Source organism: Chiloscyllium plagiosum, unplaced genomic scaffold (assembly GCF_037043375.1).
Source record: "Chiloscyllium plagiosum isolate Xiang-an unplaced genomic scaffold, Cpla_swu_hap1 HiC_scaffold_24, whole genome shotgun sequence".
Classification (NCBI taxonomy): domain Eukaryota; kingdom Metazoa; phylum Chordata; class Chondrichthyes; order Orectolobiformes; family Hemiscylliidae; genus Chiloscyllium; species Chiloscyllium plagiosum.
In genome coordinates this window covers 44,669,254-44,683,711 of record NW_028270162.1, presented here as the reverse complement: position 1 = coordinate 44,683,711, position 14,458 = coordinate 44,669,254, and the positions used below count along the sequence as shown (strand labels likewise).

At 40.3% G+C, this 14,458-nt stretch overlaps 1 protein-coding gene and 1 long non-coding RNA gene across 3 annotated transcripts in view; one reads left to right on the top strand and one right to left on the bottom strand.

The window, feature by feature from the left end:
- LOC122562755 (coiled-coil domain-containing protein 60-like) overlaps positions 1-14,458 on the bottom strand; it is a 97,448-nt gene that overhangs the window by 38,991 nt on the left and 43,999 nt on the right. The window contains exons 7-9 of one of the 2 annotated variants that reach the window (XM_043715894.2): positions 11,358-11,462; positions 7,967-8,057; positions 6,579-6,843 (exon numbers count right to left, since the gene is read on the bottom strand). In XM_043715894.2, the coding sequence (XP_043571829.1) occupies positions 6,579-6,843; positions 7,967-8,057; positions 11,358-11,462 (461 nt within the window). The remainder of the gene's footprint in view (positions 1-6,578; positions 6,844-7,966; positions 8,058-11,357; positions 11,463-14,458) is intronic. The other variant, XM_043715899.2, reaches the window with a different exon arrangement.
- LOC148145405 (uncharacterized) lies at positions 7,543-14,218 on the top strand. The gene is made up of 3 exons (XR_015761275.1): positions 7,543-7,816; positions 8,574-8,709; positions 14,071-14,218. It is a non-coding gene; the product is annotated as an uncharacterized LOC148145405 (long non-coding RNA).

The following is a 14,458-nucleotide window of genomic DNA, read 5'->3' as shown; positions in this document are numbered from 1 at the left end:
CAATTCATTGAAACAAATTCAATACTCAGATATGCACAAAGAAAATTTTACAAGTCGCCACTTACGGCGCCATGTTAGGTACAGAGGTACCTCGGTACAGAATCTTCAGCACACGTTCTTAGGAAAAAAGATTACACAATAAAGAAACAAAAAGTTCTGCATTGCAGTTCGTAGGAATAAATTACAAAATAGAGAAATAAAAAAGTACAGAACAAACGTCCTTCCAACTCAGTTCACACTGGCACCTAGTGTCCAGTCTGCACTAGGCCCTGACTCCAGACTATGCTTGGCTTCACCTTGAGCTTCTCGAGGCCATGAGTGCTCTGGAATCACCACGAGGTCAGAGGTCCATACTGAGGCCACGCTGGGCCGAGAGATTTCCATGCTGGACAGTTAAGAGACCAGCACACCAGGTCTCACCTCTTATATCACCTCACCTCCACTCACTCCCCCGTGGTCACCTATACTGTCCATGCCACATTCAATACCAACTTCTGCCATTTCATGCACCCCATGTCTCCTTTTGACACCCATGCCACCCACTTCCATGGTAACTCAGTACCTATCATGGGCAGACCTCATTGGTCACATGGAGATTAAAAATCTTATAATAATCTAAGAAACTACCATTTGTGAAATCATTCAAAGCACTTAAATCTCAAGTTGTTGATCTCATATAGAAACAAACTTCTGTTCAGATACCACATCAAAGGCAGTAATCATTTAATTGAAACATTAAATTGTAAATCAACCTGTGAGCACACCTTGCTGAGATAACTGTAACTTCTGAAACTCATGCAAGCAGTCATAATGAATACCCCTTGAAGAAATGGTAACAAAAACATCTATTGAAACAGTGCAAAACATTCTTTTTCTGACTTACACATGTCTGTCAATAAAGTCAGTCCAGTACATGGTTTGCTTTCAACAGACAGTAGGAGAGTAGGAATAAGTGGGTCTTTTCTGTTCTGGCAGGATGTCACAAATGATTGGTGATGAAGCTTCAACTCTTTAAAATGTATATAAATAATTTAGATGAAGGGTCTGAAGGTATGATGGTTAAATTTGCTAGCATTATAACATAAAGAGAAGTAGGAAAGTGAGTTGTGGAAAGGACACAAGTTGCCTAGAAAGAGATATGGTTAGGGCAAAGGTCTGTCAACTAGAATACAATGTGAGAAAGTGTAAAATTGTCAGTTTTGGCAGAAACAATAAAAAAACAGCATATTACCTAAATGCTGAGAGTTTGCAGAGCGCTGAGGTACAGAGATATCTGGGTGTCCTTGTGCATGATTCACAGAAGGTTTGTATGCAGATACAGCAAGTAATCAGGAAAGCTAATAAATGTTATGGCTTATTGTGAGAGGAATCGGATGTAACAGAAGGGAGGTTATACTTCTCTTATACAGGGCCTTCATGAGACTGACTCTGGAGTACTGTGTACATTACTGGTCACCACTGCAAACTCTTAGGTCATCTCTTAACCTTCTCTGCTCCAAGAAAAACAGTTGCAATTTTTCAAATATCTCCACATAAATTTATAATTCCTGAGTAACTTTCTTTGCATCTTTTCCTTACCTTCATATCTTTGCTCATAGACAAAGCTTGGATTTTCCACAATTCTTTCAAAGTCTTACTAATAAAGTTCCGTCATAATCTCTTTGCTTACATTCCATTCCTTTAGTTAGAAATTCAAATAATCCATTTGCTTTATTAACAATTTTGTCAACTTGCCCTGCTGGCTTGAAGGATTTATGCAAATAAGTATCACGGTCTCTCTTCTCATACATATTAAAGATCGAGCCAGTTATAGTTTATAGCAAAAGTGAACACTTCACATGTCTCCGTTTGACATGTACTTATCCGTTTCACTATCCTGTCTATGTCATCATCAATCCAACTGATGACTTTGTCAAGTATGTATCATCTACAAACTTTATAATGTTGCTCCTTACACCAAATTGAGAACACTAGTGTGTCTGACCCCCACCCAAGTTTGAAAAACACTGTTTCCTGGTTGGGGGGAGGGGGGGGGGAGAGAAGGTGGGGGTCACAATAGATAAATAGAGAGGAGAATCCAAAGTACCTTGCAATTTGAGAACTAATAAAGGGTTTTACTGATTTATTTTTATGGTAAAGATTTTATTAAAATCTACAATGAATCTCAAGCTGTAAGTAGTTTTTAGGTAGAAAGAGAGCTTTTACAGAATGATAAGAAGCCCTTCAGCCCATTGTGTCCATGTTGGTCACCAAACATCCATCTTGTCTAATCCCATTTTCCAGCAATTAGCCAGTAGACTTGTAGGCGATGGCACTTCAAGTGGATTAAGCAGTTCTTCATGTTTTGAGGGTTTTCTCTTCTGCCATCCTTTCAGGCAGTAAATTCCAGACACGCACAACATCCTAGGTGAAAGATTTTTTGCTTCAAATCCCTTCTGAATCTCCTGGCCCTTTCCTTAGAACTATGCCCCCGAATATTGATCCCTCTAATAAAAGGGAAAATTTTCCCTGTCTATGTCCCTCAATTCGAGTGAGAACACTAGTGTGTCTGACCCCCACCCAAGTTTGAAAAACACTGTTTCCTGGTTGGGGGGAGGGGGGGGGGGAGATCTCACTCGAATTTGCACATCTCACTCGAATTCTCCCTCAGCCTTCTCTTCTCTAAGGTAAATACTCCAGCTATCTAATCTGTCCTCATCACTGAATCCCTCCAGCCCAGGCAACTTGCTGGTGAGTCTCTTCTGCACCTACATTCTTCCCACAGTGTGGCATCTAGAATTGCTTCTAAACATAAGAATCACAATACTTTATGAGGTGCTGTTTGGTTCTTGTCTTTAATTCATAAGTCATGTCATTTGTGGAGCCTTGTTGTCTACATTAGCTGTCAAAGTAGTCCACAGAAAACAGTACCTACATTCCTAAACTAGTCTGTCCTGAAGAAGGGTTACTGGACTTGAAACTTTAACTCTGCTTTCTCTCGACAGATGCTGCCAGACCCACTCAGTATTTCCAGAAATTTATGCTTTTGTTCATAAAAACATTCATTGTTGACATGGAAGGTGTTTCATAAATGTAAGCCTTTGACTGGGAAAGCACAAATCCCAGGTCAGGAGGAAAGTAAACTGGCTTGTTATTCTTTCAACATTGTGCAACTACATAACGTCCCTCAGGTTGAAGAATGTCTTAGAATATTTAGAAACCGCAAATGCAGGTTGCAGAGAGGAGAGGGGAAATATGCAAGCAGTGAGGGCAACTAAACTTTATTTTATGCAAATTAATATTTTCAGGATCTTGAAAGGAAATAAATAGCAATTAGGGTAAAGAGCTCTAATCACATGATGGCTTAGAGATCAGCTGATGAATTTCTGTGGAAAGTATTATCAGTTACCTGCATTGCAACACCTCATTATCTCAGTGATTTGGCTTTGTATGGTCTATCATGCATTGTTACACTAAGATTATCACATTCTGTTTTGTCCAATAAATCAATCAACACTTGCTGAAAGAAACCAGTTATGCAGAAACTATAACAACCACATTCAAAAAACTGAAACGGCTTTAATTCTTTTTTTAAAATAAAAGATCTTTGGAAGGATACAGATAGACAATACATCAAATTAATTAGATATTAAAGTATCTTCACAACTGATGAGAGTGTGCAGGTAATTTCAAGTTTCCCAGGTAAAGAGGGGTCTGGTGAAATGTAACACTAAAGGAGCAAATGGAGTAGAGGTGAGGTGCTGACATTATGCTGTTGTATAAAAATAGCAATGTGAGAGAAAGAGGAAATAAAACATTTTGATACCTAATGAAACAAAGAAGACTTTAAAACAGGAATGCTTAAGCAGCAAAGCAAGTGTTCGGGCCAACCTACCCCAAATATTATTTTGTATTATAGTGGCATTGCAGACGTTTCTATGAAATCACAGCACCCTTCACCGATAGCAACTGCTCTACTGGATAGTTGGAAGGAGTTGGAAATAAATGGCATGACAAAACAAACTTTCTATCTCACATTTCATGTAATACTATGATTCAGAATTGGGCTTATTCAGAGCTGGTGTTAACTGATTTCATCTGAAGAAAGTTATGCTATAAAATTCACCTTAACTACTGTCACCTTTTTATGTCATTGTGTTAGGTCAATATACCTCAAAGAGATTTTTTTCCGTGAAATTCCTGCCTAATGCTACTGTACATCACAACAATGCATTCTTCTTCCTCCTCCTCACACCCCATGTGCACCCAGTTTTTTCTCCTCTGCTGGATACAGTGGTTTGAGCTTGGATTCAGTCCAGCCGCCATCTCAGCCCAGTGGTTATTCCTCAGAGGAGAAAGTGAGGTCTGCAGATGCTGGAGATCAAAGTTGAAACTTTATTGCTGGAACAGCACAGCAGGTCAGGCAGCATCCAGGGAACAGGAGATTCGACGTTTCGGGCACAGGCCCTTCTTCATTCCTGAAGAAGGGCCTGTGCCCGAAACGTCGAATCTCCTGTTCCCTGGATGCTGCCTGACCTGCTGTGCTGTTCCAGCAATAAAGTTTCAACGTTATTCCTCAGATGCAAGAAGATGTTCCAGTTGATGAAGTAAACACAAGATGGTATGATAACCAAGAGTTGCTGTCACTTCATATCAACATGTATACACACTGTCTAATATGGGGTGATGTGACAATGGCAATGTGTGAGAGCCTTACCTGGATTTGCTCCTCCTTTAGTCTGCAGTCAATTGTGACACATATCCTGGCTATAATCAGGTAATGGGGCAGAAAGCAAAAAATTGAATCTGGGACTTTCTGGGCCTGTCTGACTCAATTCTACACTAAGCGAAAGTGGGTACTGTAGATATTGGAGACCAGAGACAAGATTAGAGTGGTGCTGGAAAAGCACAGCAGGTCAGGCAGCATCTGAGGAGCAGGACAATCGATGTTTCAGGCAGGAGTCCTTCATCATGAAGGGCTTATGCCCAAAACGTCGATTCTCCTGCTCCTCGGATGCTGCCTGACCTGCTGTGCTTTTCCAGCACCACTCTAATCTTGTCTCAGTTCTACACCAGTCAGTGCACTTAGAAAGAATACTGTTGCACACCAGTGGATGCTACATATGTAGCTTCTAATCCTGTGTGGACAGTTAAAATAGGCCAATGTTTGTTAAAACTGATCATTAGTTCCCAATTATCACCTTCAGTTGAGATTGTGAATGCTCAAATACCTTTCCTCGTTTAATTCTTGCTATGCTTGAGCACACGAACAGATGGTGATGATCATTTACATAGACAGCCGGCCAAAACAGTATCATTGGAAATAGGTTCTACAAAGTGTGTTTTTAATGAAACACAAATGACAAAGTCACAGAAAGTTAGTCGCTGTAATTATTACAGTCCATCAGCATCAAAATTAGAGACAAAAAAAACTGCAGATGTTGGAATCCAAGGTAGACAAGCAAGAGGCTGAAAGAACACAACAAGCCAGGCAGCATCTGGGGGTGGAGAAGTTTTCAGGACTGAAGAAGGGTTATACCCGAAACGTTAACTTCTCTACCTCCTGATGCTGCCTGGCTTGCTGTGTTCTTCCAGCCTCCTGCTTATCTACCATCAGTATCAAAGGGCAACATCAATGAGGTACCAAGTTAAATTAGTAACCTATTGAATCCTATAGAGGGCATAGGTTTAAGGTGAGCGGGAAAAGACATTAAAGGGACCAGAAGGGCAACTTTTTCACACAGAGCGTGATGCGTGTATGGAATGAGCTTTCAGAGGAAGTGGTGGAGGCTGGTAAAATTACAGCAGATAAAAGGCATCCGGATGGGTATATGAATAGGAAGGGATACGGGCCAAATGGGACTAGATTAATTTAGGATATCTGGTTGGCATGGACAAGTTAGACCGTAGAGTTTGTTTCCATGCTGTACAGATCTATGACTCTATAATTCATATAAACTGTCTCAATATCAAACTTAAAAGAATACCTCTCTATTGTAATAAATATTTCAATTTCACTTACAAGCCTCTCCTTGACACTGACAGTCTATGGGTTTTTCTCATCTGTGCACCACGAGTTCAACAATGACACGGATAGTAAAATTCTTACTTTTTTCATTCAGCCATTAACCCAGCTGAAACAAATGGCTGTTTGGTGGCATTTAACTGGCAGACATAACATTTACACAGATATTAATTACTCATTAAAACAATTAAATCTGCTATGGTCAATTAGTACCTAATTACAGACAGGTTTTGTGTTGTAGGTATCTTTAATCAACCAGTTTAGACCATCACATGACACACCTCATGAGCACGAGAGACTTGGCCCAGACATAGGGACATACTAACACTGTCATGTTACCACAGCCACCTCCTCCCCTCTCCAAATTACGTGTTGTAGCCTTGTGTATGGTCTTTGCGGAGAACAATCCTTTCACACCACTCGCAGAACTCAAACAAGCAGTGAAGAGGAAAACACGGCATTGAGCTCACTAGTCTGGCCACTTTAAGATGGTTTTAATGGCTACCAAAATGCTGAGAGTCCTGTTCAATCTGTCAACTGGCATAATACTTGATAACTGATTGGTCACACTCACAGTCAGACACCGGCTCCTCTCCTTCTTGCTCCTGTTTACTTTGGATGATTGAGCTGCTTGCAGTTGAGTCGTTGTCCTCAGCCTCAGAAACTGACTCTAAAATTGGAGCCGGAGTCCCCGCCCCCAGGTCATCAGAAGCAGTGATCACTGACGAGGCACTGCCGAGGATGGGGGTTGCATCACTGGCATGTGATACAGTTGCAAGAGAGGTCCTTCTGGGTCGTAACGATGTCCTGCGCAGAATCCGAGGAGAAAGCTTTTTGAACTGGAAAATAAAGGTTTAAGTTGTACCAGCGTGTAGATTTATACGCATACACGTACAATGTGTTGAGGCCACATAGGGCACTCATTGCCAGTTGAGAGAAGAGATTTTGATCTAATTATTGTGCAATGAAATTAAAATTCAACTCTAAAATGTTAAAAGAGAGCAAGTTGCTTCCATCTTGAACAGCAAAGTATATTATGCATTTACCTGCACAGTTCAGGGAAGCCAGAGGAACATTTTCAGTCCATCCTTGCAGAGAATATGTGGTGGATAATTTTTACTATGTATAAACATTATTTTAAAAATGCATCATGGAAAGGACATGCAAAAAGTAAAAAAAGTAAGTACATAAACAATTTCTTGGGACTTCTTCATGGTGGTTCAATGAATTGAGTTGCAAACTGATCCAAGGGAAATGTTTTTCACAAGCATTGCTATCAAACAGGTGACTGTGTTAGGTTTGATAACTCACTTGGTATTTCACTGAGAGGTTGCTCTAACTTTACACAGGTCTTGAACCTTCAATGTTCATGTTCAAACAGTGAAACAGCAAGTCTGAGCTATATTTAGCGACTGGTTGTTACAAAAGTACCTTCTGCATAACTGTGTGTGTTTTTTACAGTTCTTTCCTGGTTGAGATATGACTGACAAACATGGCACCAGTGTAAACAGCTTGGTTCCCAGTGCCAGCATTAACAAGGGGACTGATATTTTGACTGGGACAACACATCTATCCTGGGACAGGCTAAGCAAAGACATGCCAGAGAATTCCTAGAGGCCTGGCACTCCAACCACAACGCCATAAACAAACACATAGATCTAGATACCATCTATCAACCCCTCAGAAAATGAACAGGAAATGACATCACCATAAACCCCAGGAACCCCATCCAGGACAAACATATAAATAAAAAGCAGGAGACAACAGCTTTGCTTCACTTGGAGGTCGCCACTGATGATGCTACCTAGCCAGGTAATGAAACGTCTGGATATCAAACCTACAGCTCAGCAAGCAAACCTACACCCTGAACCTCAACCTGAGCTACAAACCTTCACAAACCTTGCAAGGGGACTGATGTAATGCTACTTTTTAGGTGCTATGGGGAAAGGCTGAATGTTTTACCTTGGGCTGTGTTACGAACTGTTCCCACCTTGTTTCTATGGACTTATCTTTATTGATTTTCCTGGGTGTATTTTTCATTCCACCTGGATCTCTGTGCAAAGAAAAGAGGAAATAAAGTTTACTCAGGAGCTGAGGTGTTTCTGAGTGAAGCAAGACACAGTTTGTAACAATGCACAGTGTATTTAAAAACATACACCAAGTCCTCACTTAAAGTTGTGCTTGCATTCCTGAAAATCACAACTCTACATGAATTATGTTTTCCCATAGAAATCAATGTTAAAACTTGAGTTAGCTTTCTTTAGAATTTTATCATCCAGACAAAAAAACGCATAAGTTGAAATATTGCACTATATGTTCTCAACACTGCATTCCTGGGTGAGAAAACAAAAGATAAAATGCAGCACTAACTATAACAATAATAGAAGATTCAGAAAAAAATACTAGTCACCCTCATTGTACAGTCCGGGAATATATCAGGAGGGGTGTGTGTGTGTGTGTGTGTGTGTGCTCTATTTGGGGCCAGGGCCACTGTGTTTGGATTGAGGGTTGGGGGGCCTGAGCCAGGAGCAGTACTGAACTTTGTGACTTCTGTTCTTGTCCCTGTTAGATTGGTTTAGCAGCAGCACGATTCCCACAATTACTTGCTCTGGCTGATTTCTGCCGCTACGGATGGAATCCAGGACTTTGGGTCAAATTCTGGAGTGGAGTCAGCAGTGAACAGAAGGACAGAGCTGAAGCCTCAGGTAAGCACAGAGGCAGAAAGTGAGGCCAATGACACAGAAACACTGGCAAACAAAATCGTGACAAAGCAAAACCCAGAAATGAGGCTGGAATGGTAGAACAGATCAAGCACAGCAAGTCTGCAAAGCAACGTTAAAGTAAACTGACAACTTCAAATAGTCATACTAACCCTACATTATTAACGAAAAGTTGAAACAACGTTAAGTGGGGAGATATTGTGAATATTAAGCTTCTGCAATCACCTTCATACACAGTACAATGAGGGTCAAATAGCCAAGTGTTCCCTGTAGCCTGGAAGATGGTTTTGCCCACATTGAGGTGAGAATCTCTGGCTGTATTTTGACCTCCATTGCAAGGTTTCTATCGAATTCCTGATGCTTCATTTTCACTTATACAGAGAATAGGAGATTTTATCTGAGGGCATATATCTGACTGAGGATACATACTGTGCCTCATGAAAATCGCATATCCAGATATAAACAGAATATCTTCTCAAGTTTCAAATGAAGAAGACAATCACTTTCCCTTGGTTCTTGTGAGCTGCTGATTCATTAGCTTTGTCCTTTGTGCAAAACTCATTTGACATTATTTTGCACATCCATCTTCAATTAACTTACAAATGATTTAAGGTCTGTTCTGTTTCAATTTATAAAGTGTTCTAGATTTCATATTTTGATGTGAATTTGTAAATATTCAGTGTACTTTAATGTAAAGATCAGTAGAGGCTGGGAAATGAGCTAATGTTCTTCAGGTCAAGACTAACATATTACATCTACAGCACAGGAATAGACCATTCAGCCCAAATCATCCATACTGGTATTTATGCTCCATTTGAGCTTTCTCTCATCTTCATCTAACCCCATCAGCATAACTATACATCTCTTCTTAAAATATTTATCTATCCTGCTCTTCAATGGATCAACACTTATCATTTTACCTATTTGTTTCTGTAGTGAGTTCCACACTCTATTTCCTCTCTGGGTAAAAGAGACTCTTCCTCAAGAGACCTTCTGATTTACTAGAGACTACTCTTCTCGAGTTCCGAACTACATCTTCCCTACATCTACCCAATCAAACCCTTTCAAAAGCATAAAGACCTCTAGCAGGTTACCACACAATTTTCTTTTTTGTCCTTCCTCAGTGCTACACATCCTTTTTCATGAGTTCTGGATTTGTCCACAGAATGGCACATGTTGAAGCCTTTACCAGTCACTGAGGGAATAAACCGGGTTTAAGTCAACGTAACAAATAGGACACAACACGTGTTGCATGTAACAACTTTTGTCATTTCTGCAGTCTTGAGGAGTCTGTTTTCTGCCTTTGTGTAGATTAGATGAGGTTGCACTACTTGAGAGAGTAGTCCTTAAGCATGGCATTCCACAACAGGAGATCTGCTGGCAGTAGCTACCACAACAGCAGCAGCTATACCACCTCAACATCTGGTTCCACTTCAGACTCACATATCCAATCTGTGGTTACCTGGTGTGGAAAGGGGCGGATAGATCAGAAGAGCAGCCCATTAGCAGTGCCTTGGCCTAGCCAAAGTGTCCTTTAACAGATCCAGACAGCAGGCAGTTGAGGGGGCCATTTGACGTTGACTGGGAGGATAGTTGAGCAGGAAACCTCACAATCTTTGAACATCTTGGATGAGCACTTGAAATGTCATAGGATTCAAGGCAATGGGCCAAGTGCAGGAAACTGGGGCCAGAGTAGACCTAGAGCAGTTTTCTCTCCGTGCAGACTCAATGGGCCAGAGGGCCTTTTCTGTACTGTACAATTCTATGATACCTCTTGTTTGAGGTTCCATCTGTTCTGGGTGTCATTGCTGAGGGAGCACTAGGTGTCTGCCTTTAAGTATGTACCGCAAGGCCAGAGCACATCAACCTTCCCCCACCCCCCAAAAATACTATTTTCATTTAACCTGTAAGGGATTGTTGGTTATTTAATTTGGGTATGAGAGATGTATGGTATTCTAACTGTTGTTTAGGGAGGAGACAGATTTGTGTTGCATTCTAACAATAAATCTAGTATTAAGTAAAAAAATTGGAGTCTGGTTTCCTACTTACCTTCTGGCTTCAAAATTAAAGATGTGCATGCTGTTCCTGTGCTGTGCCAAACACTGTGCAACCATTAACTATGGTGCCACTCCTCTTAATGATAACCAAATATCGTGTACTTAATAGCTAGTGATGAGTCACAACTAAATTTGGAATGATTGCAAGTTCCATTACTTCCAAAAACATGTCTGGATTGGAGATGAAGGGTTTTGCATTACAGTACATAAGAACTGAAGGTCAGAGAGAAAATGGTGACCGTGTGAAATGGATTTACAAGGAATGAAGCCCAATTTGTTCCCCACCTGATAGCATAAATATACAATGTGCAGCCAGGATATGAATAGTAAGCAGGAACAGGAACTCAAATTGTGTCTTCCACCCATGCTATCTTTGAAACATTTGAGGCTTAACTGCAGCACCTTAACTTGTATTCAATTACAGCAAAGTTACTGTAGCTAACCAAGTGACTCAATGCTGTCCTGCATTATCAGTGGACTACAGCTGAAAGCTTCAGTTACACTGGCGTTTTCTAAATCTATAAGGAACAAACACGCAGTGCAGGAGTTAATATCTGATGCTATGGTAAGTGTTACCTGGCACTCCAGCAGGTTGTAACAGTGCCCATTGTGCTTGGCGGTTCTACAGTTACAGTCTCAAGTAGCCAGGTCAAGGCACAAAGTTGTCGGAAGAGTGGTTCCCTATAGGAAAGCAAGCATGAAACTTAGAGCAGCAGAGTCTTCAGACATTACAGTTGAAAAACATTAAGTCTACTCAGATGAGATTATCCTCTTTCCCTAAAGTTCTGAACCTTGCTCCAAAGGGCATCAGTTGTCCACTGGGTGAGTGACTATTCCTTACAGTTATAGAGTTATACAGCACGGAAACAGACCCTTCGGTCTAACTCATCCATGCTAACCAGATATCCTAAATTAATCTACTCTCATTTGCTAGCATTTGGCCCAGTCCCTCTAAACCTTTCCCATTAATATAACCATCCTGATGCCTTTTAAATGTTGTAATTGTACCAACCTCCACCACTTCATCTGGCAGCTCATTCCACACACACACCACCCTCTGCATGAAAAAGCTGCCCCTCAAGTCCCTTTTATATCTTTCTCCTCTCACTTTAAACCTATGTCCTCTAGTTTTAAACTCCCCTACCCTGGGGAAATGACCTTGGCTATTCACCTTATCCATGCCCCTCATGATTTTATAAATCTCTGTAAGGTCACCCCTTAGCCTCTGACACTCCAGAGAAAAAGCCCCAGCCTACTCAGACTCTCTCTGTAGCTCAAACTCTTCAACCCTGGCAACATCCTTGTAAATCTTTTCTGAACCCTTTCAAGTTTAACAACATCATTCCTATAGAACAAGAGTCCAGTGTTGGGCTCTTGTACTGAGAGGAACCAAGGCTGACTGACTCAATCCCCACCTGAAGTGCCTCCAAATGAACACTGCAGCAGCGATCACCATGTAATGATCAGACACATGGATGTAATTTTCTTTCTCCTTCTGATTTCACAGATACTGAGGGCAATCAACTGTAGCGTTATTGCTGCTATCTGGTTTAGAATAGTCTCCTAACAAAGGACCTGTCCTTCCATCAGCTGTAGGGCTTCGTTCTACTTTTTGTTGGGGCAATTCCCAAGGTGTGCACCAACTGGGAAACAATGGATTTTCAATTCATCAATGAATTATAAAAAAAATTTGCTTCTTCGCCTGAGCAGAGTTTGAAAACTTGAACATTTTTGCCCTCTGTCTTTTTCTCCTTTGCAGGATTTCTCTCTCTTTCAAGGCAATAGTCCAGGTAAATACTGCATGTGGAGAATTATTATTTATGAATTTTACGATTTTCTACTATTGCCCTTAGATCCCTTTTAAATCTTGCCCCTCTCACCTTAAACCTATGCCCTTTAGTTTTGGATTTCCCTACCTTGGGAAAAAGACCTTGGCCATTCACCCAAAACATGCCCCTCATGACTTTATAAACCTCTTGATGCAATGGGAGTGGCTATCAGAGAATTTGGGCATGCATGTCCAGTTTTGAATAGAGTGAGATCAGTGTGCTTGATTCCCCATCTGCATTCCATTCCCATGGAAGGTTTCACACTTAGCACCAATCATAAAATCTCTACAAAAAAATGCAAGGATTTAAATTACTCATGGCAACTACCTACTACTGAATTTGTAACAATAACTTCAGATTGCACTGTTCTAAATAGGACAATAGAGAAGCAGACTTGGTTAAAACATTGAGAAGTAAGTCCTTCACAACCAGTAATGTTTCTGGATGGAAGTGGCTACTCATGAGTGAAACATCACTGCATTGCTAGGTTACGCCTAGCATTCCTGATGAAAGGCTTATACCCGAAACATCGATTCTCCTGCTCCTCAGATGCTACCTGACCTGCTGTCCTTTTCCAGCACCACTCTAATCTAGACTCTGATCTCCAGCATCTGCAGTCTTCACTTTCTCCTAGATTATGTTGTCAGTTACCTAATATTCAAGCACCTTCAACCTGACCAGATGAAATCATTTGCTTCTCCAAAAGAAATTACGGAAGAAATTCAGATAAATGACCACTTAATGAATTTTCAGTACAATTATGAAAATCACCTGTCAAGTGATTAGAGCTGATTGTTGAAGGGAAGGCAGAAACCACGGTGTAATTATAGCCCTAATGGAAGGATTTATGTGTCAGATTACTTAAGATAGAGAAGAAAAATCAGTCAAATCAGAAAATTTCATATATTCTTTCAAACATGCAGCTAGAATAAAAATATCCTTAGATGATATTTTTTAACATTTCTATGTTGTCAGAAACCAGGTATGAAAGACATGATGATATTTGGATAGATTGCTGAACATGAGCTGCATTGATAAACCATCACTTAAATGCACAGAAAGAGAATGTATCACTTGTAAGGAATCCTAAGCACAATTATAGTGAACGTAATAGCAGTCCTGGTGCATATCAAATATAAAAGAAACCTTTACTCTCCTCATGAATCTTAGCAGAACACAATATTTTAAAATGCTTGTATTATTTTTAATTAACATACTTTGCTACAAAGCATTTTGTGCTTGCATTGAGATTTTGTGGATCTTTTTCTCTGTCCTTTATACTTAGGAGTGAAATGCGCAGGATTTTTCTTGCATATTTTTAATATATTTTTCTCAGCAATAAATAAACTATTACAATACAACATTTGTCACATTCCAAAGTATTTAGTAGACTGTAAAGGATTTTGGAAATCCATCTCATGAAAGATACAACAGTAATTAAGTTGCTTGTTTCTTTTCAGGAGATTGGGAGGCACAATTAATCGTGAAAACAGGAAGTTTCAAAATACCATAGACATGTTAAGCATACGTAAAACTGTAGAAGATGGGGTTCAAGTTGAGGAAATGTGAAGACTTTGGATACAAAACAGAGAAATCAGGAGTCTGTTCCTAATGGTGAGTGACTAGGTGCTATGGGAGAGCAAGGTTTCAGTGTCGATTATACAAAGGCCAGCCGACAGGCACTAAAGTAATTACAAAGTCTCATGGATCACTATCTTAAGAGGTGCTCGAATATTACTATAAGATTGGTTCCCCTGTAATGGGATTCATTGGATGATATATTCCTCATAACTTTCTTAAGTGATGAGTGAAAAATAGTTATCCAAGCACATCCATTTGGAATTATAC